This window comes from Amblyomma americanum, chromosome 7 (genome assembly GCF_052857255.1).
Source record: "Amblyomma americanum isolate KBUSLIRL-KWMA chromosome 7, ASM5285725v1, whole genome shotgun sequence".
Classification (NCBI taxonomy): domain Eukaryota; kingdom Metazoa; phylum Arthropoda; class Arachnida; order Ixodida; family Ixodidae; genus Amblyomma; species Amblyomma americanum.
In genome coordinates this window covers 49,202,490-49,229,359 of record NC_135503.1, presented here as the reverse complement: position 1 = coordinate 49,229,359, position 26,870 = coordinate 49,202,490, and the positions used below count along the sequence as shown (strand labels likewise).

Genomic DNA, 26,870 nt, shown 5'->3' with positions numbered 1-26,870 from the left:
TGACGATTTCAAGGCAAGCAACGGGTGGCTGCAGGGATTCAAGAGCCGACACGGTGTCGTCGGGAGAGTAATCAGCGGCGAATCTGCCTCCGCAGACAGCGATGCTGCTGCTTCATGGGTGGCTGACAAGCTGCCTGGAATACTGAGTCGCTTCGAGGCGGCCGATGTCTACAATGCCGACGAGACAGCTCTATTTTATCAAATGCTTCCGGGCCGCACGCTAGCACTAAAAGGCGATGACTGCCGCGGCGGAAAGCAGAGCAAGCTCCGCATAACGATTCTGCTGTGCGCCAACCTCGACGGCACAGACAAGCGAGTCCCGCTGGTTGTCGGCAAAAGTGCCCGTCCCAGGTGTTTTAAGGGAACGAAGCGTATGCCCGTCAAGTATGTGGCGAACTCCAAGGCGTGGATGACTCGGCCAATATTTTCAGAATGGTGAACGGAATTTAACCAGGACGTCAAGCGGCAAGGCCGTCAAGTTTGCCTACTGCTGGATAATTGCTCGGCGCACCACGTCGAAGGCCTGCAGCTCTCGAACATCGAACTGCACTACTTCCCGGCCAACTGCACGTCCCTAATACAACCCCTTGACAAAGGGGTCATTAACAGTTTTAAATGCTGTTACCGACGCCGACTAATCCAGAAGATTCTTCTCGACATCCGGCTGGAACGGGAGATGAAGATTGATATTTATCAAGCAGTCGAGATGCTTGCTGCCTCCTGGCAAGAGGTCAGGGCAGAAGTTATTAGGAATTGCTTTTTAAAGGCCGGAATAGTAGCAAGAAACGCACAGGCTGGTGCCGATGACGAGGAAGACGTTTCTACTCCGTCCGATGTGGCCGAAGCGTGGAACGAGCTACGCACTAACGGTGGTGTACCCGACGACGTTGAACTGGATGACTTTTTGTTTGCCGACAACGCCGCCGTGGCTACAGAGGAAATGACTGATGCAGCACTGGCTGAAAGCGTGCAAGATGATCGTGATGATGGTGCTTGCGATGCAGATCCGTGTGACGTGCCTACTGCAAAGGAGGTGATGAACGCAATGGACGTTATGCGCCGTTTCGTCGGCTCGCGCGACGATGAAGGAGCTCTACATGATTTAGCTTCTTTGGAGCGGCATGTCCTGCCTGCACTTGTGCCGAAGAAGCAGGCAGCAATTACGCAATTTTTCAGTGTAAAATAACGCCGCCTCTCCTCTTCTCTCAAAGCTCCTTTGGAAGCTTTTTTTTTCAACGGTCCCTCTCGGGGCCACCAATCGCGCTTCGGCAGAGCACGCAGGCACGATGATTCCCGCTGTCTCTCGCTCGAGTTCCTCTCTCTACACCAAGTCGCCTATGCGCAGACACATGGTGCAGTCGTTTCGCGCCACGCACTTCCACGTGCGCGGCGACGTAAGAACAGTCGTGTCACGTCATAAAAACAATTGACGAGCCTTCACGCGAAACCTGCATGTAACGAAAACCTGCATGTAACGAAAAATCGGGAGCTTTTTTCAACTTCGTTATATCCAGGTTTAACTGTATATTAGGCAGGAAGGGAAGGAAGCAAAGACATATGGTGTTCCTCAGCACCTTTAGAAAGCCCTTAGGAGTCCCAGAGGTTAAAAATATTGAAAAACACTGGTCTAAAAAACCCACTCTTAAATGTTTACAGTTCACCAAAGAGCACTCTGTCAATCTTCTGACCAATGCGAAGAGTATTGCAAGCAAGAAAGACCTTTTCAGATATGGCTCGGAAGTCTGCACCAAACATCACAGGCACTTGCCTCATCGTCGTCCAACGTGTCCCTGAGCCCCAGGGGCTGCCTTGCAGACAGAGGGTTCTGACCCAGCGGAGGCTCAGCAGGCGATGCCACCATCTCAGGCTGGTTTGCTCGAGGAACAATTGGCTCCACAACAAACAACTCCTCACTTCCCTGCAGCAATAAAAAAAAAAAAAATTTAGAGAAAATGAGTGAAAGAACAAAACTTGAGGCAACACTAACACTAGCAAGTGCTGTGAATGCCTTCAAGCACACGCCGATTCAACACATCACCTGCAAGAAAAAACTGGGTGGGGCATTGCTATAGTCCTACAAAGCGATTAATGTGATGTGCGACCAAAAAAACATTTTACATCATGAGCGACGTTTATGCTAGAGCCATGCTTTTTATTGTCATTGACAGAAAAAAAACCATGACTCAATCGCATTACCTTTGACCGCGGAGGGCTCCTCTATAACAGATATCACCAACCTGAATGGCATCAATGCAGGAAGAAACTAAGTTGAAAGATGCTGTTGGGCGAGCCACACCCAGTCGCACTGGGGCAATGAGGGCATCTGCTGCCTCGCACAGTTCCTCCACTGCCAGTGTCACCAGCGACTGGAACACTCGACGGCACTTCATCAGCGGCTGAGTTGTACCAGACATGCTGCACACCAAAAGAAAAGGAGGCAATGAGTTGAAAACATTCGCCGACTGTAAATGCAGCGCGCCCTAAACCTGGTCTTTCAGCCATCACTCAAATGTAACAACTTTAGGCAACAGTAAAAAAGAATCCTCCCACAAGTTACAGCACATCACCGTTCTCACCTCTTCTTACGGCTGGTATTGGGAGCCATCTCAGCGGACAGGATCACGAAAATGCGTGCCACACTGCGCACAAAACGGTGGGCCACTTTGCGAGCCTCAGCCGCCCTGCCTGGAATGTTTTCGTTCTGGATCTCTCGCACCAGAGTGGTGAGCAGCGTATCCAGCATCTGCAACGATTCCCCATCCCATTGAGAAGAGCACCAAGGCAGGCTCCAAGCACACTGCAGTATCTGTGCACTAAATCATATCAAAAATTGACAACAAACAAAAGCAAACTAAAAAAGTCTCCACCTGTATAAACTAAATACAATAACACCTCAATATAACGAATGCAATTACTGGCTCTATTTAACTGTTCCTAAATACCTAACAAACATATGCGATTCTTGCTTATGTATTGAACACAGTTCGCCATTAAACAGATATATCCCACTAATGAACACCAAGCTATGACCGCTCCAATGGCAGGTGGAAGGCTTTGCCTCACTACACAAATGATAGGTAGCGGTACGGCAAGTGTTCACACCACGGTTTGTGCTTTATCTCGCACCTGTCAACAGCACCACCGAAGATATCGCTACCCAGTTGGTAGCTGAGTGGCAGGCCTATTTTTCATGCAATGCTACATTAATGAGGGCAAAGCACCCAGCTAGCATTTGACACTCAATTTTTTAAGGCCTTCAGAATCAATGCTAAAGCTCTGAGAAAAACCTCTCCCAGTTGCCCTCTTTTCAATGACTAAACGGAGCTTCTCCAGCACAAACTTCTGGCAAAATTTAATTATGAATTTCCTCTATATCAAACTATTTTATGATTTTTACCCATTTACTATAAAGATGTTATATACGAAACTAGATGCTTGTTATGCATTCATTTTAAAGAACTCTCTTAAACAAGCTTCGAAGACTGAATATACAGGAAAACCAACTACAGTAAACTCGCATAGAATAACAACATGGGTGTAGTAAAGTGAAATTGCAGTCCCATTTTGCCTTCCACGATGTCAGTACAATATTTTTCGTTTATAGCAAAGGTATATTTAATAAGGAAATGGTAATAATAAGGTGTGTTTGGCCATGGAGACCTAATTTCCACGTAATGATGACATCGCTGCATGCGCCAACAGTTGAAGCAAATGGATACCAAAAACAATAAGAAAAATGATAGGAAAAGAAGAAAAAGGAATCCATACGGGTCCCAAAAAGTCTAATTGTAACCTTGGCATGGTCAGTGACCTTCAACTTGTTCAAAAACGATAAAACAATGTTCTTTGAGATGACTTAATACCAAGATAGTGAGCAGCAAGAAGCCAACTTCTCGAAGTCTTTCGGCTAACATCCACGCCAACGGTGCTTTTTAACCACACCCCCCAGCAACCTTCACTGTAGACAACAATGCTGAATTACAGACTACAAGGGTAGACGTGCAGAAAGCAAGGACCGAACCACGAGGGAAATAATTGAAGCTCAAAGGATTTTAGCTCTGGGTGACCTTTGCGTTAGCACACTTTCTCTTTCCATACCTGGAAAAAAATGAGTGTACTTGGATAAGCGCGCAAAACGTGATTAGCATTCATTTCTTCTTTCCCTTTTGCTCACTGTATTTGTTTCACACCTGTCGCGCATCAAGCCATCTGTATATATACATGTAAATTTCATGAATAAACATAGTTGAGAGTCAGTGCTGTGTGAGTCTTGTGTGTCCTTTCTACGTCCGCGTATTCTGCGCTGTTTAAACGAAGTATGAATTACCGAATTACCTCCATGCTGCACTTGACCAGCAAGCAGTGCACAAATTTGTCGAGTAGAGCAGTGCCATTCTGGGCCACAAGGTGGGGCTGCTGGTCATCAGGAACTGAGCCACCAGCAGCTAAACGAGACGCCGCGGACTCGTCCTCCTTGTAGCCAGCCATGATGGTGGTCTTGATGGCACTCCAGTCATTCAGAAGCCTCTCGAGGGCTCGCCTCGAGAAACGTGGAGGCTCCAAGTCATGGTCTGGCATGTCAGGCTCTGCACCAATGTTGACAGTCACAGCTGAATGGTTATGGCCTGGCCCTGGAGAATAAACCACTTACAGCTGCAAAACAGCACGGTCAGAAACTTATGCATGCAGGCTCGGGGAGTGCACTGCTTCATTCAAGAACTCCCCCAACGCTAGGTTTGCCATAACCCCTTCAGGCGCCAATTAAATCTACTCAAAGGAAAAATCTATTTTTTGCATAAATCACGATCAGTAGACCAAATAGAAGTGATGTGCAGAAATATTCATATCTAAGCATATTTTATTCGCATCCACATATGTGGACACAGCGCCTCAAAATTGATACATTTTCTAGTCTTTTCTAAGTGATTGTTAGATATGAACAAATGTTTAGCTGTGAGAATATATGTACACTTCAAAGAACTATTCTCTACTGTATGACCTATGGAACAGATAAAAACAGTCGTCCTGTAATGACGGGCAGAGGAAAATTCGGCATTTCTGGCAGTGAAGGCTTTTAGATGTGCAGCCTTCACACTGCCACCACTGTGCAATGGACTTGTTCAGAAGTTACGGCCAATGGTTGTTTTTATCATAGGGAAGCACTCAATGTCTGGCTGCATCGAAGGGGTGATCTGAGCACAGGTGGAGAGGGAGAGAGAGAAAGGAAATTGCAGCCTGTTTTACATATGGTTTTTACAAGGAGGTGAAATCCTTTTTAAAGGTCTTTGTTTGCTCAGTTTATGTCACGAGACCTAAAACAACTATCCCCTCGATCCATCAGTGTGATTTTTTTGTATCCTTGGAGCTGAGCGGCCAGCTCTGAACTGACTTGCGGCATAAGGGTACGGGTTCCCCTTTCTCATTTCCCTTATATAGTGCTTCCACTTTGTATTTTTCTCCGTCTCAGGTTTTATACGAAATGTTAACGATTCTTGCTAAATACCACACTGAAATTTTCAAAACAATGGAGAAGAAATGTTCATACCACCAATGAAAAGAAGCTTAACAAAGGAGTTCCTTGCTTCGGATTCATGCAGTCTGCGTTCTAGCATGGGGGTCGCAGATCCCTTTTCAATATTAGTAGGGGGCCTAAGTCCCTTCGAGACTCTCCTGGCTTTATGCACTGATCATACATAGCATGCTGTGTTTGTCGGCAGCGGCTCAGCGTAGCAGCGATTCTTTGTGAGCACCTGCGGGTCTTTATTGCCCGGTCGGTTGCGCTTCTTTGGAGGTGCTTCTCCATTGGCTATTTTCATGAGCAATGCTTTACTTTGATACTTTTGGCATTAAGGCACCATGTCCACGTTTGTGGACACGCCACTCTGAACGTCCACTGCAGTACTTTTCTTTGTCTATGACAATGAAAATTGGTGTGCCGTTTCTACATTAACCTGTTGACACATTCCAAATGGTAAACTGCATCATTCACGATCACTTGAAAACATAGCATGCAAAAATAAAAGCTATTCACATGTCCCGCCAAAAAACATCGTGTGCCTACCTTTTCTCATTTTTTACAAACACATTTCGCTGGAGCTGCAAGAGATGGCGCCACAAACATGACAGGGATGATTGGAATGGTAAGAGCGCAGAATTCGAAGCGGAAATTTGCCGCGTATACGAAAATATGAGCAGGCATAAGTCGCGTCCACATATGTGGACACAGCGCCTGAAGGGGATAACAACATAACGTGGGGCTATTCTTATACCATTCGTGGCACTCCTAAACTCCGGAGCTGTAAGGATGCGAGTCCCTCCAAACAAGAGTATTTCAAGATGCTAACAAAGCAAAATTGGACAACTAACACTTGATGACCCAATGAAACATACTGGACAGAGAACTTTGCAAAAGGGGCACACATCGGAGCTCCTTTACTGCAGTGCTCCATTACAGCACAACCCTTTTACTAGTTTACTAGTCTTTACACACATCACATCACCACCAAATACGAACACTGCTCTAGCAGAAGAAAACGACAGCTTTAGTGTAAGTACAATTCAATGCCACTCTTAGGCATTTTTATTTGCTTCTTAAAACTAAGTAGAATATTTCATGCTATTCACCAAAAGTGAAGCCATAATTACTGAAAGCATGCTCAACCTGTTGAAGCTGCTGCAACCGACATCTTGGAGATGCATGCAAACAGGAACCCTTCTGGGTGATGGTGCAGTTGATAAGGGCTCATTTTCTTACCAAGTTCAGAGTTTGAGATCTTCCTTGGGGCACTGGAGCGAGACCGGGAAGGGCGATACTGGCGCTGCTCCACCAACTGTCTACCAACTGTTTGCACCAGGAACAGCAGAATGTTTTCACCCCTGCATGAAATACACATTGCAAAGTAAGCAAGCGCCTAGCTACTGGCCAAAGAAAGTTTTCTCTCAGTTCGCTCTCACAACGTTTCTCTCATAATGAAGTACAGGTGGACTCATTTTACTCCTACCATTTCAACAGCAGCTTCCAGATAGCTTCTAACTACAGCCACATTAGCTAGCCGTAATTTCCACTGAGGGCAATGGAGAATTATTACAAACCAAGCTCCTTTTTCCAGTTACAAATAAATGTAGAGGGACATGTAGTGTCATTATGAAACCAGGAAAAAGTCCGGACTATGCTGCAAAGATGACGGCTAACAGTAAAGATACAGGTAACTGTACGAAATGTGCTACACAAAAAAAAGCAGTTAACTGTACTAAAAAGCGCTGAACTGATTCCAATATTCCAGTGAAATAGAAAAGGAAGAGTTTGGCAAGTTCTCATGGGCCACACAAGATGGCAAAATACCACACAAGGACAGTCGGCCAAGCCACATTCACAACTTCCAACTGGACAGCATTCCTCTCCTAACATGCCTCTAGTAAAGCGATGAAGTGGTGCAACAGCTAGGGCAGAATAGAAAAAAGAATGGAATCAAGAGGGCAGAGGCAAAAGCACCTGCTGTTGGGCAGGGTGACCAGGTCAGTGTCGGTGACGAGCCGATTGAGCAGGGTGGCTCGCATGCCCTGATGGCCCGCAAGCAGTGCCCGGCACTTGCACTTCTCCCAGCAGTCGCAGTAGGCCGTGGGCGAGGTGCGCTTCAGCTTGCAGTCGTGGCCCTTGTGGCAGACGCGGGCACACTCTGTGCAGCAGCATAGTGACCCCACCAGGCCGCATGTGCGGCACTCAAATATATCCTGCACACAGAAACAACACAGCAAGGGGCCAAGATGAGCGTTTGTTCTTTCCATGTGCTTGACATCTAAGAGTTCAGCTATGGTTAAACCTGAATATCACGAAACTGAAAGAAGCCCGAGATTTTTCGTTCATGTCCAATTTCTCGCTAAATTCAGTTTTCATGAGAATACTCGAAAAGACAATGCAGAATGAAAGCCAAAATAAATAAGCATACATGAAATCACCTTGACAACGTTTACAGAAAACCGTTACTTGAAGTCCTAAACATGGAGGGACATCTCGTGACTGCAATAGCAGCCGCCACCACCTACACCGCTACAAGTGGGGTAGGGAGAGTGGAAGAGGAGGTGCACCGTGGCCAAGACAGAGGAGAGCGCGTGCAGTAGTGCTACTGCCGGTAGACCGGCCATGGAGGCACCTGCTTCTTCCCACATGTTCCCTTTCTTGGCTTGCATGCCGCTGTTGCCCCAGGAAACGAACTCTTCACCTTGCATCACCACTGCACTTCGCCAACCCCACCGCACTAGAGCTATCGGCGCTGGAATCAAGCGAGCAATCACACCGCAGCAATAGGCTCGCACTGCTCCTGCCCTGTCTTTCTTGCTATGCCCCATTATTTTTCGCTGCGCTTGAGCGTAAACTGTTGTAGAGCTGCGTCTTATGACATTCCAAAAGCTAAAGCAGCGAAAATGCACAGACTGCACCGGAGCACGCTGCGTTGCGTCAACTGCAGCCGCTCGTTGCGATCATAGACGCTCCTCTCATGTCAGTTCGTGCTTTATCACATGGAACTTTTCAGCTAAACTTCTTAACTCAGCACAAGCTAACAGACAGCCGGCACAGCGAGTTCGTTATATCAAGGTCAACTGCCGAAACACCTTCGTTACACGGAGGTCTCAAAAACACACGCTTCAATGGGGGAGGCGTTGAGGAATTGAGAAACTTCGCAACATCGAGGAATTCGCTATTCAGAGGTTTGTTACATCCAGGTTTAACTGTACTACTGAAGCAGCAAATTCTGCTTTGGTATAAAAAAAAACCTTGTGCTTACTGCCAGTACATAAACATTTCACTTCTATAAGGCTTGAATAAGCATTTCATACATGCTTGCTTTCTTTACTGGGACACCATAAAAGCTCAATCCTCATTTTTCTTCAGAATGACCAATCAGACGGCCCACAACCCCCCTTTTAGGACAGTGACATAAGTTGTTTAACAGCATTTCTCTGTGATGAACAGCAAAGAATAACCCTCTGTGTAATGCGTAACGCGTGCCCAGCTAAGAAATGACAAGCCACTGTGTACAGTACCCAGCCTATTTTCTGCACTCCAATAATTCTGACTTTCATGATATTTCAGACTTTATTGAGATACATATACATATTCATGGATAATATCTGGACCTTGTGGAGTTCAAAAAAGTTCATTTTAGGACTAAAATAGATGCCAGCAACTCACATTATCTACCATACATACAAAAACTACCACAGAGGTAGTTCTCTACCTACTGCCGTAACTCCAAATCCAAGATACAGTTGCCCTCACCTGGTTGATGTGCTCGGCACCTGTCCAGGTGAAGCTGCAGGTGTCATTGCAGCACAGCACGTGCAGGGGCGAGTCATCGGGGGCTGAGCCAGGTGGGTAGAGCATGTTCTGCAGGGCCCTACGTGATGAACCCTCCCCTCCACCTGCACCACCAGACTCCTGCAGCACCCGCTGAGCTGCGTCCAGCAGCAGCAGGGCCGCATGGTACGCCCGCCCACACACCGCTGTCATGAAGGGTGTGCAGCCCTGGGCATCCCTGCACACACACACACGCAACCATTACGTCAATGACGAGAACATCACATTCTGAACAAAAAATGATAAAGGCTGCCGCCACAGCACTCCTCCACAGGTGCCTCCTCAAGTACAGTGCCTTCAGCACTGTGCCCATTCTCACAATACTATGACTGCCAATCTGTTTCTCTAGGTGACAGCACAGTGGCACGAGGCTTTTAGGGCACCCCACAAGTCAAGTTTTTCCAGTAGTAACATTTACAAATGTTATTTATGCTGATTTTTTTTTTATGGTCATTACAAATGCTTCAGGAGTGTCACAGCTCTTAGAAGTGGCCGATAGAGAACAGTTCAGCGTAGTAGACATGAGAAGATGCTATGCTATTACAGCAAGAGCCCACTAATTCAACCCCATTAATTTGAAAACCTGGGTAATTTGAACTGCTGGCTCAGTCCCTGCCAATGCCCATGTAAGCCTATGGCGTTGTGACATTTGTTGATTCAGACAGTACGAGTTTCACACCAATAATTAGCAAGCTTTTACTGTAACCCACTTGAGAAAGGGAACAGGAGAAGGAAGACAGCCAGTCAGACCCCTCACGCAACAGGCACTGAACTCAAAGAAAAAAACTTAAAACTGGTTTTGAGGAAAGCAAATGACTCTGTGGGGGAATGACCCAGGAACTGTCTCACATATCTCCATGGACATGTGGACCTGCAGGAGGGAGTGAAAGAAGGAAGGAAGAGGATACTGGAGATCTCGGGAATAATTTCGTCCATCTAGCGATCTGGCACTGACATCGCACAGCACACGGGCGCCTTTTGCACAGGGCGCCTTCTGCGTTTCACCTCCATCGAAATGCGGCCGCCGCCGTCGGGTTCAAACCCTAGTACTCCGGCTCAGTAGACGGACACCTTAACCACTGATCCATGGCGGCGGGTGGACTCAAGGAGGCACTGCCTCTATTCATGGGATGGTATTACCTATGGTTCCACCCTGTTTGAGAGCCTCGTTTCGAACAAAACCGTACAACTAATGCAAGGCCAAAGCTTTGTGCCAACAACACTTTGTTTCAGCTTCTGTTTCAGTACACAGTAAAACCTCTCGGTTATGCTTTCCATGAGGCTGCAAAAAAAAAAAGTACTATCCAAGAAAGGTAGTAGCCAGGAAGCACGAGTGGAAAAAAATGCATAATGTTGCCACCCGTTTTTTTTTTTACTTCTAGTAAGGGGAACATGCTTCTCTGGAATTTGCCAATCTTTGCCGCTCAAGCAATTGTTCGCAAGCACAGAAATCCCTAAATGCACTACGATGGCTCTCGGTCTACTAAAACTGAATAAATAAAAAGTTCCACAGCATTAAAAAAGACCAGAACACATAAGAAAAGGACAGGACAGGCTCTGAACTCCAACTGCTGTGGTCCAACTGCTCCAATTGCTTGCGGACATAACTCCAAATGGCTGCGGTCTACTTGAGCAGCCACTGGTGGAAGAGAGGCAACAGCAAAAGGGGCGGGGGACAGAGAGCGAGCAAAGTTTGGGCACAAGTGTGTGCTTATTCTGCACTATTTTAGCAACAGGATAGATAAGCGCGCTGTTTTTTTGCACTATTTTAGCAGCGGCCGCTTTAGTCCTGCACAGCCGTCTCCTATTGCAATCAAGTATTTTCGTTTTTAAGCTGCACACGACAGAGGAAACCAGCATGATAGAAGCAAGCCACGAAGCCAACCTATGCGACTGCACCTCATACAGCACTGACTATGCGTCATTTCCTGTGGTGTAGTTTCATTTTACGCCTTCGATCGTTCGCACCTGCACTGCAGTGGTGAAGGAACTGCACCAGCAGCCGCCCGTAAGAGTGCTTGGCGTCATGCGTGGGTGCAACACGCCGGAAGCTGCCAAACGTGGTGCCAACCAAACACCGATGGTGTCTATAGTTCCGCTTTGACCCAGTCACCGTTCCACGCACTCTAAATTTAAGCTGTCAAAATGGCAGCGTGAGGTGAACCACTATCGTGAAGTGACATTCACGCGTAGCATGCGGGAGAGCTGCCTCAGTTGCGATGTAACAGCAGAGTCTGAATTGCACAGGTTTCTAGGGGAGCTTGGAAGGGACCTGTTCACAAAAGCGTAGCAGCCAGGAAAACGCAGCACCTTGGAACGTAACAGCAGGGGTCTGCTGTAGGACTTCCGATTGCAAAACCTCGTCACCTGGCCATCAGCAGCTCCTTCAGGTGTGGCCTCAGTGCAACAGCATCGCACAGGAAGAACAGGATGGTCAGGGCAGCATTGCGGTCCCCGTGCTCCCCTTTGCTTGCCTGTGGCAGAAGACCTGCATGCCACCACCAGACAGAAGGCAGCCACTCAATGCACCTCCCGCAACCACCAAGAACTGGCAATGCAGACCTCACTTGAGCAGCACTTCATACACAAGAAGCAGTGCACCGCAATTAAAAAAGCTCGTAACTCGAACAAAGGGTCATCAGCCAGCGCTCTGAGTGGTCTGCAGGTCGGGCCACAAACTATCAAGCAGCTCCAAGTGAACTCACCCATGCCCTTACTGTTGCGACAGTTGCCTGGAGAGGAGGAGGAAGCTGAGGAGTCTGATGGCTCGGGCGGCCAGGTCAGGGTTGGGATGGGGAACTCCGAGTCCCGCTCGGCATCTTGAGACTCCAGCCCAGACAGGCTCAGTGCAGCTGATGTGGCCCGCCGCATCATCTCGCACAGCGACATGCTGCGGGCCACACCAACAATTAGCTACTGCTTAGCAAGCGCAAATGATAATGAGGAAATGCCACAGAGTGCCTCACTGACTGAATGCAAGCACGAAATATGCTGCAATGGACAGCGTGGCACGGTCTAATGCTACAAAAAGTGAAGATAGTAGATGTACAATATCGGTTGCTACTGCTGTACCTCTGCTAGAGCACAGACACAGTTACATGTCTACATCCATGCCCAGCATGTCAAGTTCACACACTGAAGACCGCTATTCCAACCACATAACTTCAGAAGTCAACAATTACAACAGACCACTGCAGCAAGGACATTCACAATGTGGAGCTTGCTCAAGTTTCAGTGCACTGTCTTTTCAAAGGAGAGCATAAAAACCTAAGCGCTTCATAAACAAAAATCCTGTCAGCTTTAATCTTTTCAAGCTTAACACCTCAAGATTCTGTGCACAGGATTTAAGAGAGCCCAAGACAATGTCTAAGTATCCCACAGCCTAAATAAAGCGAGCCCTACTAAAAGCTTAATGGACAAACTAAGATGGATAGTTAGGATAGGCTCACCGCCCCTACTGTAGACAGCTACATGCGCTGACAGTTTCACAGCAACAAAACAATATGGCTAAAATATGGCAGTCAATGCAGAGCCCATGTTTGATGTTAATGTATTCTTCACACATTCACTTACTTGCGACCAGATAAAACAGCAATGCTCGAAGAAGAAGTTGAAAGAAGATCCAGGGAGTCCATGTTACCAGATGAATTTTCTGCAAGGCAAAGGAGGAGCCAGACACAAGTGATTACCGTATTTTCTCGCATATAACCCGCACCAAAAATTGCAAAAATGTGTTTAAAAAGTGGGGGTGAGGATTATCTGCGAATATTGAGGGAGGGAGGTGAGGGGGGGGGGGGGGGTTCGGCAAAACCCCCCAACGTAGGTAATAGCTAGATCCACATCCATAGTCTGTTTACATTACGACACCGCGCTGGCCACGCTATTACACCCTTTGTTCGGATGTTGTTGGGCCTTCGGAGTCAGGTGCCATTTCTCGTAGTTTTCACTGTTGGCTAGCCTTGTTTAAGCATTATGAGCGTGTCTCAGCAGCAATCGTTCACGACGAAAGAAAAATTGAAAATCATATCCGCTGCTGAAGAGACTGGCAACAGAGCAGCTGTGCAAAAATGTGGCGTCGATGAGTCCTATATTCGAGACTGGTGGAAGAAAGAATCTCGAAACAGCAAACAGGAACAGGCGAGCATTTCACGGCCCGAAGACTGGCGTGTACCCCCACCTCGAGACTCAGCTTGCCAAATTCACTGAGGAGCGGAGGAGTCGGGGCCACCCTGAGTCGACAGATGGCACAGATGGAAGCCCTGAAGCTGTCCCAGGAAATGGACATTCCAATTGAATTTTGTGCAAGCCGTGGATGGCTGCAGCGCTCTATGGCCAGACATGGATTTTCGATGTGGCGGCAAACTACCATGTGCCAGCGCCTCCCCAATGCGTACGAGGACAAACTGCTGAGCTTTTAATGTTACGTCATCGGACTCAGAAAAGGACACAGCCATTCACTGTCGCAGGTTGCAAATGCTGACCCAAACTCCCGTATATTTCTAGATGCCGATGGACACAACTCTGGAGAAAAAGGGCACGAAATCAGTTACCGCGCTTACTGGTGGAAATACCCAAGCTCCGCTGCACAGCAATGTTGTATGCTTTGGCCGACCGCACAAAACTGCACCCGTATGTCATATTCAAGCGCAAGACACTACCAAGTATGCCACTGCCTCCAGGAATTGTTGAGCGGGTGGAAGAAAGTTCTTGGATGACTAGTGATCTCATCAGTGACTGGATACGAGCAGCCTTGGAAAGAAGACCAGGTGCTTTGTTGGCACGCCGGTTGATGCTGGTGCTGGACTCCTTCCGAGGCCACTGCACTGACGCGGTGAAAGCTCGCCTAGCTGAGAATGGCACAGACCTCGTCATCATACCTGGCGGCAAAACTTCCATGCTGCACCGACCCGACGTGTGCCTCAACAAGCCATTCAAGGCCCACGTGAAGCGGCTGTATGCCCAGTGGATGGCCGACGGACTTTATGCCCTCACATCTACGGGACGCGTGCGAAGGCCAGATATTGCACTGCTGTGCCAGTGGATCGTAGATGCATGGAGAGCAATCCCGGCTGACATGGTGTGCAAAAGCTTTAAAAAATGTGCCATAAGCAACAGCTTACATGGATCCGAAGACGATTACATCTTTGAGAGCGGCGATGAAGCCTAGGATAGCAGTAGTGAGAGCGGCGACGTTTGATAGAATTGGATGGCAGCAGTGACAACATTGCGGCAGCCGTTTTGAAATGAATTTGTTTTGAAAGCAAAGTGATCACTATTTGTGCAGTTGTATTTTTGTCAGATAAGCGTGCGGGTTATACGCGAGGATATTTTTTTTTGTTTTTTTTCGTGGAGCTTTAAGTGGAGGGTGCTGGTTATATGGGTGGAAATATGGTACTTAGCACTATATGCCATATTTACAGGACTGTAACGAGTTTTTTTCTGGGAATTATATTTTCGACAATGCAACTCGCATTATAATCGAAACCAAGGCACAAATATAAAGCTTTTTTTTTTTTTGCTACTCGTCAAGAAGGCTCTGCCTCCAAGCTTGCAAGTAGAGAGGAGAAACCAATGAGTGTGGGGAAGGCAGGGAGAGGCTGCGAAAGTAAAAAGGATGAGTAGGTGCAACTGCTGAGAGAGAGAGATGACAGGAAACAACTAATCGAAAGAACTGGCTGTTCTTGCTTTGCACGTGCATTCGTTCGCGGCATGCGGTCGCGTCACACTGCCTGATATTGTGATGCAGAGTGACTCTAGCGTGATGCAAGGTGGTATGGACACGACAAAAGCATGACTGTGGCTCAGATAAAGATTGTTAACATCGCTTGCAAGCGGAACGTGAGGAGCGGTGAAGTTCACGATTTTCAAAGCCGGTTTTTTGCGGGAAGATTATTTTTTTGAAGTTCATGAATTTTTTGGACTGTTCAATTATTTCACCCATTGTACGGGTCCAACAGAGCCCCAAAAATCAGTCGGCGACTGTATGCATAAATACAGTATGTGGTGGAGTGGCAAGCTTTGTAAATCTACAAAAATACTGCAAGAACCCACATATAATAACGGACCCGAATATAAAACGAGGTGTAATTTATGGAGGGCAAAACCTGAAAAAACAGCAGGCGTGATTACTTTCCTTTTAAAAGCAGATGAGTACTCCTTTAATGGTCCTGACATCATGCAAGGTGCAGCCATCCCGATTCCAACAGCGTCAGAGGGGTGAAATGGCACCGAAATCGAAACCATCGAAACAGTCGACCAACACCATTGCTAGATAGCGCCCCTTCTCGCTGAAAGCGTGATGGTGACAGCACAAAGTAATAATGAGACCGGAACTCCGAATTTAAGCGAAAAATTGGATTCCGCATACCTCCAATATGGAGCAGCAATTTTGCATGCTAAAATCTGGAAAAAACTGCGCATTATATGCGGGCTTTTACAATAATGTGGCCATCGCTGACGCGGAACAAGAATGATTGTACTCAGCAAAAAGCAATTATGATACATCTTGAAGCATATGAAATTGATCAGCTTAGTACATGCTTGCAAGTTGTGCTCATTGTAGAACATAAGAAGCGCACTTGAATATAGACAAGCCAAGAGGAGCAAGAAGGAACGCCAACACATTACACTGAACAAAGGTGACAAAAAAATTAAATTGAAAAGTCTCGCTTCTATAACCCACAAACAGACCGCATAATGCTAAGGCTTCTTTTGAAAACTTCCACATAACTCTCCTGAGACTGAACTTCTCTATAAAATCTATTCTTTTACTACCCTCTCCATGGCATTGTTCTAAAAACACGGTGTCTGTGTAGGATGTGCACAGAACACCATCCAAGTACAAACATACATCATTTGGCAATCTAAATAAAGCGCCACAACATCTTACCTCCAGATTCATTCTCCTTATTAGATGTTGGAAAGCAGGTTGAGACAGCTGCATGAAGTATGTTGCGGTTGCCATCCCACCTTTCATTGAGGATGTTGCTTAGGGTTGCCCGACCTGTCTCTGTATCTGCACACGTGAAATGTCAATAACAGAGAGATCAGAAGTGGCAACTTACCTAAAGCAAGACACGGTGATGTTCCCTTGGCAAAGAACCCTATATCTCTTGTAGAGAAGACTGATTATTAGGAGTGTGAGAATATTGAAATTTTCGAATACAAAGCGAATACGAATAAAGAAAATTGGCTTCAAATATCTGATCAGTACAAAAAATTTTTTCAGAAAATGATAAACAACAAATGCTGTTGCCTTCATTTTTTTCAAAATAGTGTATGGCCTATGCAACTAAAATAAACAAAGCTAGACTGCCTCAGCCCCATATAAAATTACCCCCCCCCCCCCCCCCCGAAAAAAAAAAAAAAAACCTGCTGGAAATGCGAAGCTGCAGTAAGGCCTTATGAGGCAACTCCATAGCGATAACACCTGCAAGCCCGTGACGACCCATCCGTTTTGGAGTGCTGGAAGAACAACACAAATGGAAGCAAGGGGCCGGGGAACACACACTGGCGTCAGAATAGTGAGACGGTTTCTAAAAAGGAAATAACCTGCGACGTGCCAGTCGGCATCCCAAAGCCGCGTGAAGCTGGAATTGGACTACCGGCGAATGGGCGGCCCAACAGGTGCAGCTGCCGCGGAGCAGCGGCGAAGCTCAGAAACCGAAACTACGCGGCCAGGCTATCTTTATGACCTAGCAATAAGGACCCTCCAATCGCTGTCACGCCTGCCGTTACGCCCACTAAAGAAGTGCGCAGGTTACAATGCATTATGCAATAGGAGAGATTTTTACAGGATCGCTTGCCCTATTATAGCTCTACACGCCCCTTCAAGAGGCTCCCGCGACATTCCGCAAGTAGGCTTTCCCGCATAGCGTAGTTTACAAAGCGGGATGGCGGAGGTCACGCTCGGTGAGTTACGAAGGCGACAGGAAGCATTCTTTGGATGTGGCCATTAAATATGTAACGCATTACGGAAGGATTAAAAAAAAAAGCGCGATTTTGCGTTGCGATTGTTCGAAGCGAGCCGTCGGCCATCTTGTTTGCAGCACGTGATATGCGAGAAAGCCCACTTGCGGAAGTGGGAAGGCCACTTTCTCACGAGATCAAGCCTAGCGGCGTCGGAACGCGATCGTTCCGCGTGATAAATGACTGCGAAGGAAGGTAATAGGACCTCTGTATTGTTTTCCAGGAATATTTAACTCGATCATCACCTAATTTGCCCAGATAATGTGGTTTTGCCACTGGCGAATTTATGAAAGTCTGAGCAGTATATGATCGCTGGCGAGTATTCGGGAATTTTCGAACATTTGGAAATTCTCGAATATCAATTTCTCGAATACGAATACGCATCGAATATTAAACATATTCGATTCATATTTGAAATTTCGAATATTCGCACACACCTACTGATTATTTTTCTTTAGAGAGGTTCCACCTTACCACAGGTGTTCTCCAAGCTGTACAATGTCTGGCGGACAGTCTCAACATCCCCTCTGAGGATTGAAGACATCAGGGTCTGTGCCTATAACGAACCAAGGACCCCAGATTACAGAACAAGCAAACGGAACCTTGTCGGCTTTTAGCATATCCACATTAGAAGAGACACCACGCATGTCCATCATGTAATTTTCTTTTATTATTAAAGCATTATTCCATTGCTCTTGCTGGCACGCTGGCATATGTCAGGCAGAAGGCTCATTTGTTGCCGAGAAAATTGGGTTTAAAAATTTCCCGCCGCATGATTCAAATTCGTGATGCCCATAGGAAAAAGGACTTCACGATCAACCTTTGCAAGTAAATGGTGGTGTTTTCTAGCCTCAGATATCTGCATCTGAAAAACTGTTTTGCACATCAGTTTGCTTGCCAAAATGGCTGAGGATGGTGACACCTGTATTTCAGCAAACAAGATCTCGGGTTTCAGGAAAAAATAGCATATTCGTCATTAGAACTGTATTTCTTTTTATTTTTTCTACCTTGTAATTAAAACCCCAGCTTCCTGCAAAAACATATTCGCCATCAGAAAGCAGTACGCTATTGATGCAGGCGAACTTCTATGTCCTCAGTATATATCCAGGCATGTTTTGGTTGTACATGTGCATAGATTTACAGCTCGCAAGGTTGGGAAATATACTTCGGTTACTTTGCTGCTGTTGTAATCAGGCCAGCACATAAGGAGTTTAAAACATGATGGAAGCGAAGCGCATCTCATTCCTAGCATTGAAAGTGCACTTCGACATCTGCAACACCGCTAGCAGGTAAGCAGCAGAAAAGAAAAGAAAAGAAAAGGAAAGCAGCAATGTGTGCTGGTCCGAATCTCTCTATTCCCCGAACATGAATTAACCAGCTGTTAGCAAGTGACTAAAAGTTAGGTGCTGCTACAACCCCCATCAGCGGACCACCAGAGGAAAAACCAGCTGCTCCCTCACCTCCAGAGCAAGCACGACAATGCCTATCTGGTTCTTCTGATTAGCCGCAGCATCCTTGAGCGGGTGCACGCCCAAGCCCAGAGCCCGCACAGGAGGAAGGTCCAGCCACTGGGGGTCACGAATGCTCTCCACACAGTCTTTGGCGAGAGGGTAGATGGTGCTGTTGCCATCACGCAGCACGGTCAACACCTCGTTCTGCACAGTGTGTGTGTGCAAACAAAGTAAGCTCTCATTAATGTGAACTTGCTTAACTCAAACATCCTGTTTATTCAAACCGATGCTTTGGTCCATCAACATCCGACGTATTAACCAATTCTTTTCCACCGTTCCCGCCTGCGAGGGCACAGTATGACCTGTGCTACTGGAAAGGGTTGGCAATAACTTGTGCTGTAAAGGCTGCACGTGGGAAATTATTCATTCGGCTCTCAAGGCAACCTCAAATCTAGAGCAAACAAAATTTTTCTTGTTTCTGAAAATCTTGAAGCAGTCACCCAACAGCCTTCGCCGTTTTATATATGGCTTGAAACGCTAAATTTTTAGTATTGCTTCCTTCTATGCCATCCTTCGGAGGTATTTGGCGATCAAAACGGTGCCACTGACAAGCTTCCAGATACATTTGGGGTGCAGCTACAGCTGGTTTCTGGTGCTCTTTTATCGAGGCAACACTACCACATTAACAATCTTTTCAACGAGATAAAACTTTCATCTCGGTGTAGCACATTTCTTTGGAGTCTCTTTTAGGCAGGATATGTAGGTGGTGTAAACAGCCAAATACAGTTAAAACTGAATATAACAAAATCAAGAAAAGTCTGCAATTTTTTTGTTATGCACAGGTTTTCGTTAGATCCAGTTTTCACATGAAAACTCGAAAAGATTGTGCAGAATGGAAGCAAAAAAATAAATTAATCACACAAGCAACAGAGAGGCAGCAATGAACACACACTGCTTGTTCCATGCCTTCTATGCTAAGTCCTGTTGTTTTGTACATCAGATGTTGTTGTGCCACTTGGTATGACGCTACAAAAGCAAAAGCTACAGAGGCTGCTGCGTTTGCAACGGAGAGGCGCCGATCGCATTGTGTCATCTGTATTTGCTTCTTCTGATCGTAGACGTTCCTCTCATTGAGGTTCGTGCTTTATGGTCATAAAACTTTCGCATAATCCGTCCAAATTTCAAGTAAAGCAGCACTAGCTAACAGATAGTCATCGTGGCGAGTTCGACACCTTGATTACATGGAGTTTGCAAATACACGCGCTTCAATGGGGGCAGCAATGGGGGAATTAAAAACTTCGTAATGTAGAGGAATTCGCTATATGGAGGTTCGTTACGTCCAGGTTTAACTACACATCACAATGACGAATATTTCCTGGCAAGCTTTCTGATTTCCAAGCAGGGGCTCAAGCTACGCCTGAAGTGCCAGGCTCAGAGTCCAAGCCCAAATACTCAACTTGGGGATCAAATCACACTCACTGCTTTCAGCATCATCTAAAAGTTCAATGCATTCGCAGTCCACATCCCCCTCACCGCCAAAAAAGCAGCATGCCAGCAGTTCACATAGTTATGTGAGCAAAAATGAAAATTAATCACATTTCTATGCTCCAAATCACATCTGATACGCCGGGCCTTACGGGGTTGAAAAGGTTTCCGTTAATTTGGACTCCACATAATTCTAACATATTTTCAACCACCTTTGAGCTAAGATTTTCGAGAGTCTACTGCACATTTACCCAAGTAAGAAAAGTGTAGTCGCACAGACAAGTGACACACCTCTCCACTGATGGACAGGGAAACCTGGCGCTGATCCAGGCCGAGGAATGACTGCAGGTAAGTGGGGAAGGGGCTGTCCTGCTCTGCACGCCCAGTCACGATGTTGTACACCATGTAGCTCAGCTGGCCCCCGTTCTTCACCACAGCATGGATACCTGATCGAACAAAGAAAAGAAAGAGAAGTTTATAATCACCATACGTGGCCCTAAAAATCTGCCAACTCCTTATCAGTTCCAGAAGGGCAACTCCAAGGGTTTTTGAGATTAACACTTTCTAATGAAGTTTTTACTGTAGGTTTTCCTTCCGATCTTTTCCAAGAAGTTCGGCAGCAATGCAGCAGCCATGCGGCAATTCATTCCTGTGCATATCGATCTTGAAGTCTCCTGCTTCCGCGGTTTCAGTTCAGGCGATTTCTGTGATCAACACTGTTTTTGAAGTCAAACGTAAAACACACGCTATCGGCCACTCCCCTCATGAAGATCAAATCTGAGGCTTGTATTAAGGTATTTCACAATTGGAGCCAAGATTTCGTTATTCCAGCCATTCAAAGCACATAGATGAGTTTTCCAATAACATCTGCTGTCATCGGTGCATCAACAGTAGCATCGTCCCGGGTCACAAACAGTTTCGTTTTCGGTTTCCTGTTTTAAAATAGTACCACATGGTATTTCGGAAAAGATTTTTGTGCATAACCATGTTTAGCTCTAATTCAGGAGGTGCACTGATTCTTAAAACTTACACAAACCATTTCATTTGTGCTTCTATCTTACAAAAGAGAAAAACAAATTTTTGCCTTGCACGTGCTTTTCATGGCTTACGGTCCAGTGCTTGCATAGCTTGTTTCTTCACGTGTATTGTCCTTTCTTGCGAAGGTGCACTAGAGCTGACTTTTATTTTGACTGGCATTTCACTTGGGTTTTGCCAGAACTTAAATGGTGCTCTCGCTCCCTGCTTTGCCTGCTCAATTCATTTTAAAGTGTTCTATCGCGTGTTGTCATTTTATTTAGCAGTGCAGCGCAAGCTCTCCGAAAGAAGCAATCCTATGAACGAAATACCGCCTGTTTAAATTTTTTACGCACTGTACCAAATTTCATCTCTTCGTTGAAGAATCAATAAAAAAAAATTGACAGATAGTAAGTAATGCGAAACCTGAGTGAAGCTCTACACACGCCACTAGCCACCCTCTCGGATCTTCCTGTGGCAGCCAGCTCCCAGGTGGCGTTTCACTCTGCCACATGCACAACCGATTGCATCAACGCAGAATGCAGCAATGGGCACCCAAGAGCTGTGCTCTAAAAAATTTACCGTGGGGCACCTTCTCCGTGAAAAAATTCTACCTTCAAAAAGTTAGGAAAAGCCAGAAATAACCCATAACAATACAGTAGAATCTTGGTGATACAAACCCAGCTGATGCGAATTTCGTTGTGATACGAATTCGTAAAATTCTCCAGCTGAAATGCATTGTGTACAATGGGCCAAAATTCGGATGTTCCAAACACTTTTCTGCATCACGCCGAGTGATACGAACTTCAGTACTGCGACAGTCGGGCCGCCACCGGAGCAGCGTGTGCCGGTGCCGGTTTGGGATTCCACGGCAGCAGGGAGGCTGACGAGGCAAGCGAAGCTTTCTCTCTAGTTTTTAGGGGTGGCCTCCTCGCCTTTTTCTTTTTACTTTGTTGTTGCCCGAGGCTAGTGCCGCTGCTTATTCAGCCAACCCAACCGGTTGGGCGCGATTTGTCTTCTCCACATTTCTCGCAGCCCTGCGCGCCCGTTCCGCAGGTCTTTCCGCTACAGCCAGCGCGCAGATCGTAACACCAGCAGCAGCTCCCGTTTCTTCGTTCCCTCGTGCGCGACGACTACGGAAGTGAAACAGATTGTTTCGTGTGTCGTTATATGAGCAGTGATCGCGTCAGCTGCAATCAGCACGATGTCGCGGTACTGCGATCAGTACGATGTCGCGAAAGCGGAAGGCGCTGTCCTTGAAGGACAAACTGGATATTTTAAAAAAGGTGGACGAAGAGCCCAGGAAAAGGCACATTGAGATGGCTAAGGAATTAGGCCTGCCAATTTCTAAGCTGTCTACGATTGTCGGTCAGCGCGACCAATTTACGCAGAATGTGCCGCACTTCGGCGCTAACTCCAAAGAAACGAAGACTGCTCACCATGTAAAGTTAGAAGTTCTCCTAACATGGTTTAAAGAGGTCACCGCGGCCGACGTCAACGTTGATGGAAAAGTTCTGCGTGAGAAGGCTGCGGATATCGCACTCACGCTTGGAATTGAAAATTTTCAGGCCTCTGGTGGCTGGATTCACCGATTTAAGGCACGGCATGCCCCCTTCTACAAAACCGTTTGCGGTGAAGGGAAAAAGGTTGATGCCTCCGTCGTTGAAGATTGAATGGAAACCACGCTGCAGTCTCATCGCGGGATATGACGCTCTCTATGTTTTTAACATTGATGAGGCAGGGCTGTTTTACAATCTTCAGCCCGAAAACAGTCTCTGCTTCAAGGACGAAGCCTGCCAGGGAGGACAGAAAAGTAAGCAGCGTGTGACGGTTTTGTTTTGCTACAACGCTGACTGGTCAGAAAAAATGACTGACCATCATTGGAAAATACAAAAAGCCCCGATGCTTTAAGGCAGCCGGTCGTTTGCCCTGCACATATAGAGCCAATAAAAAGGCGTGGATGACGTCAGCTCTGTTCGTGGAGTTCGTCACATACTTGGATCATAGGATGTCATGCAAGAACAGAAGATTGTTTTGCTGCTGGACCAGTGTGCGGCGCATCCAATGCACATGACGCTACAGAGCATCAGAGTGGTATTCCTGCCCCTGAATGCTACTAGTCATTTGCAGCCACTGGATGTTGGCATTATCAGAAACGTAAAGCACCAGTTCACAGGTTTGTTGGTGCACTGCCTCCTTGCGAAGATTGACCGTAAGGACGCAAATATAAAGATTAGTCTTTTGGACGCTATGCATTTCATTGCAGTGGCCTGGGAGCACATCTCCCCTGCAACCATCACGAATTATTTCGCAAAGTGTGGTATTTCTAAATCCACAGTGGCCACCACCTCACAAGTGCCAAATCCAATTCCGATTGATGTCTGGAACCAGATTGACGTTGACTGCAGTGCCGACGATTTCGTCACCGCGGACAACGATCTCGTCACCTGTGGTCTGCGCACAGTGGAAGACATCGTGGAGGATGTATCATCACAGCCTGGAACTCCGACCAATGACGAAGAAGATGACGAGTACCAAAATGGTGATGACCAACCACCGTCGGCAGCCGAAACTATGCACGCTCTCGATATTCTGCGGCGTGCTGTGACATCCAAGACTGTGCGTGAGAACACTACAGCCCAGTTCTTCAGTTCTTCAGCTTCAAAAATTCTCTGCTGGCCGACCTTGCGGAGAAGACGACGACTCAGAAGGACACACGTGACTTCTTTCCACGTAAATGTTTTTTTTGTGCGTGTCTCATGGTTTCGGGATGGATTTCGCTTGTTTTTTGGTGATACGAAATTTCGGGTGATACGAATATTTTCGCCTCTTCTTGAGATTCGTATCACCGAGGTTCTACTATAATTTGCTTCGAATGTTCAAGTCTGTAGAACACAGTTGTCACTGCACTGCAATCAAGAGCTATCTTTTTTTGCTGATCAAATACCTTTGAAAATAATGACACGACAAACTTTTGCCGACATGATAGCCTTAAGCGCCAAGCTGAGTTGATGGACACTAGCGCAGCGTGCCCCCGAGGCGCACGCGTCAGCCGGAGCCAGTCTGCACATGCGCGCAGCACGAGACGTGAACAGCATGAGCTCTGACGCTCCTATCTGTCCCCAATAGACATTTGGCGCTCACATGTCGGAAGCGGAGGCCAGCTTACAACAATCGGAGGGCCAGAGGGCTCTTGGTGACTTATCTTCATGGCTTGAATCTCTTTCAGGTTCCAACTTTTCTTGGAATCTTTTCAGCTCCCCAACCTCTTCTGTTCATGACTTGACATTCATTCAGTCAGCTTAAGGGGGGACACTGGTCTTAAAGCTATTTTTGTTGTTTTTTGACCAATCTTAATAAAAATGCATAGACTTATTCAAATTTTTATGCTGATTTCAAATATGCATTTATTTTAGGTGTAGGCCAATTAGTTTTCAAGATAATTAACAATTAATGCCCATTGTTTGAGGCCCAAATAGCAAAATAATGATTTCATCTAAAATTAATTTTAAGGCATGGTTAGATAGCCAGAATAGTGAATTATGAAATGTTGAGAGCAATTTTTGATATGTCAATTATTACTCATTTTACAACCTTCTGAATTTCAGTATAAAAAATGTGTGTACCAAGTAATGGTAAATTAACGAAAATAATTATTTTTTTAAGGTAAAATGAAAAAATCTGCTCCCAACATTTCACACAGCATACATTAGGCTTTCCATTGCAACCAAAATTTCAGCTCTATGTGACTTGGTTGCTGAGATATCAAGGCCTCAAGACTGCTAGCAGTCAACCATATGCATTTTGAGAAAAGCCCCAAAAACAAGCAGGGGACAGTTTAATAAATATTTACAAGTGCAGTAATATATTTACAATAGGAAATGGCTAGTAGCCACCAGGAATGTAGTCCTTTTGATTGCCAGTAGTATCCAGGTGCCGCTTCTTGAGCACTCCTTGAATATTTTCCGCAATGGAATGCTTTCGAGCGCACTTTTGCTCTCGGCGCTCATCCTTCTCTCGCATTCTTTTTGCGCTCATAGAATTCGTATTGAGGCCCAGTTCCTGTAATATTGCTGCAGAATTTCTTTTGCTGCCTGCGTTGAACCGCATTACTGCCTCAGCCACGGCAGCCTCAACAGTAAACAATGATGCGTGGCGCTCTTTGGGTGCCAAGGCCCATATCAAAGAGTGTAGGCTTTCATTACTGCTCTAAGAGCTTCCTATCCGACAGTCGCTCATAGACAGGGAGCAATGCTTTAGCAACATGGGGTGGAATGTTGTACCGATGCTTTGGAGCAGATTCGCCTCGGGCTGCTGCCGCATTTTGCTGGCACCAAGAGTCCATCCAGTCCCGATGGTTTGATGCCTCATCAGTAGAGGTAATGTGGTGGTAGGTGGCCATCACAGCCTTCTGCGTAGCCTCTACATCCCCATTATGGGATTTTAAAGCCCAGGCATAATAGGAGCTTAACTTTGTTATGAGGCTGCCTGTCAGTTTGCCTTTTCCTCAAAGGTTTTCGGCACCTTTGTGTTTGAACAACAAAGTCCGCAATGCTGTTCCCATACGTTTCTGCACGTGGTTTATGCAGTCTTCTTTTTTTACTTTGATGTATCCATACACATCTGCCTCTTGCACAGCTAGAAAAGCCCGACTATCACCGTCCGAAAGCATTGTGGTATAGCGAAGGCCACACTTCTTCAACGACCTTTCAAAAAGAATAAGGGCTGCCTCAACTTCCATCTCTCCAGCCTTTTTTTCTGAGTTTTTTTGGCATAGGTGCCCAGCCCTCCAGGACCGGTATGATGGGTCACCTTCTTTTGGGCCTCGCTCGCAGCCGGCACAGAAGTTGCACAATACAACATAGTCCAGCACAAGCCCGGTAAACAGTTCGATGACGGTTCCCACACCAATGTGGGATGTGTGGCCGCGTGTCATCCAAGTGCCGTCGTATGATACTGCAATATTGCCGGGGTTCCCAAGGTCCAATTCATTATAAAGTTCTCGAACCGACCGCGCACACTCTTGTGCAACTTCTTCGGCTGCACGAGCTGCTGCAGGTGTCAACTTTTTTTTCACATAGTCTTGCCACGTTTTATTGTGGAGACCGCGGTGCGAAACGTTCAGCGATGAAAAAATGTCATTTAGAGCTGTCTGCTGGTTGCCAGTGCTCTGCATTGCACGAGCACCGAGCACATTCACCACAAAAGGGTTGATCTTCTGATCGCCACGTACCCGCAGCGAACTCCATGTAGACGATGCGTCTCCACAGCTCGCACATTGAAGAGAAAGTTTAACGGCAAGGCCGTATTCTCGCTCATCTTTTACGAAGCTCAAGTCATTGCCGCCACACATTTTACACCTCACAAGTTTCAACAAACTGTTGAGCGATTCCAAACAAACGATCGTGAAGCTTGCCTCGTCGAGCAGACAGTCCGACGTGCTGCCGTCACGTAAACAACGAGACTTCCGCTCCGTTGCTGGAGTTGAGGCGAGTTCTCGCATTTTTGTTCAGTCTTCATCTTATTTTGGAGCACATCTGAGGGCTCCAGCATCACTGTATCACGGCGGATGCGGGCGCTGCCGCTTACAGCTTCCC

General features: G+C 46.5%; 1 protein-coding gene across 18 annotated transcripts in view; it reads right to left on the bottom strand.

Annotated features, from left to right (window-relative positions):
• Nucleotides 1–26,870, bottom strand: part of hyd (E3 ubiquitin-protein ligase hyd) — a 105,390-nt gene that overhangs the window by 47,106 nt on the left and 31,414 nt on the right. For 10 of the 18 annotated variants that reach the window (XM_077632141.1, XM_077632133.1, XM_077632134.1 and 7 more), the window contains exons 14-27: nt 20,551–20,705; nt 18,784–18,978; nt 17,798–17,879; nt 16,245–16,370; nt 12,929–13,007; nt 12,061–12,245; nt 11,723–11,843; nt 9,278–9,533; nt 7,493–7,731; nt 6,755–6,876; nt 4,336–4,586; nt 2,577–2,743; nt 2,238–2,415; nt 1,769–1,918 (exon numbers count right to left, since the gene is read on the bottom strand). In XM_077632141.1, coding sequence (XP_077488267.1) covers nt 1,769–1,918; nt 2,238–2,415; nt 2,577–2,743; nt 4,336–4,586; nt 6,755–6,876; nt 7,493–7,731; nt 9,278–9,533; nt 11,723–11,843; nt 12,061–12,245; nt 12,929–13,007; nt 16,245–16,370; nt 17,798–17,879; nt 18,784–18,978; nt 20,551–20,705 — 2,306 coding nt within the window. Of the gene's footprint in view, nt 1–1,768; nt 1,919–2,237; nt 2,416–2,576; nt 2,744–4,335; nt 4,632–6,754; nt 6,877–7,492; nt 7,732–9,277; nt 9,534–11,722; nt 11,844–12,060; nt 12,246–12,928; nt 13,008–16,244; nt 16,371–17,797; nt 17,880–18,783; nt 18,979–20,550; nt 20,706–26,870 lie in introns of all 18 variants that reach the window. The other 8 variants (XM_077632128.1, XM_077632135.1, XM_077632129.1 and 5 more) reach the window with 1 other exon arrangement.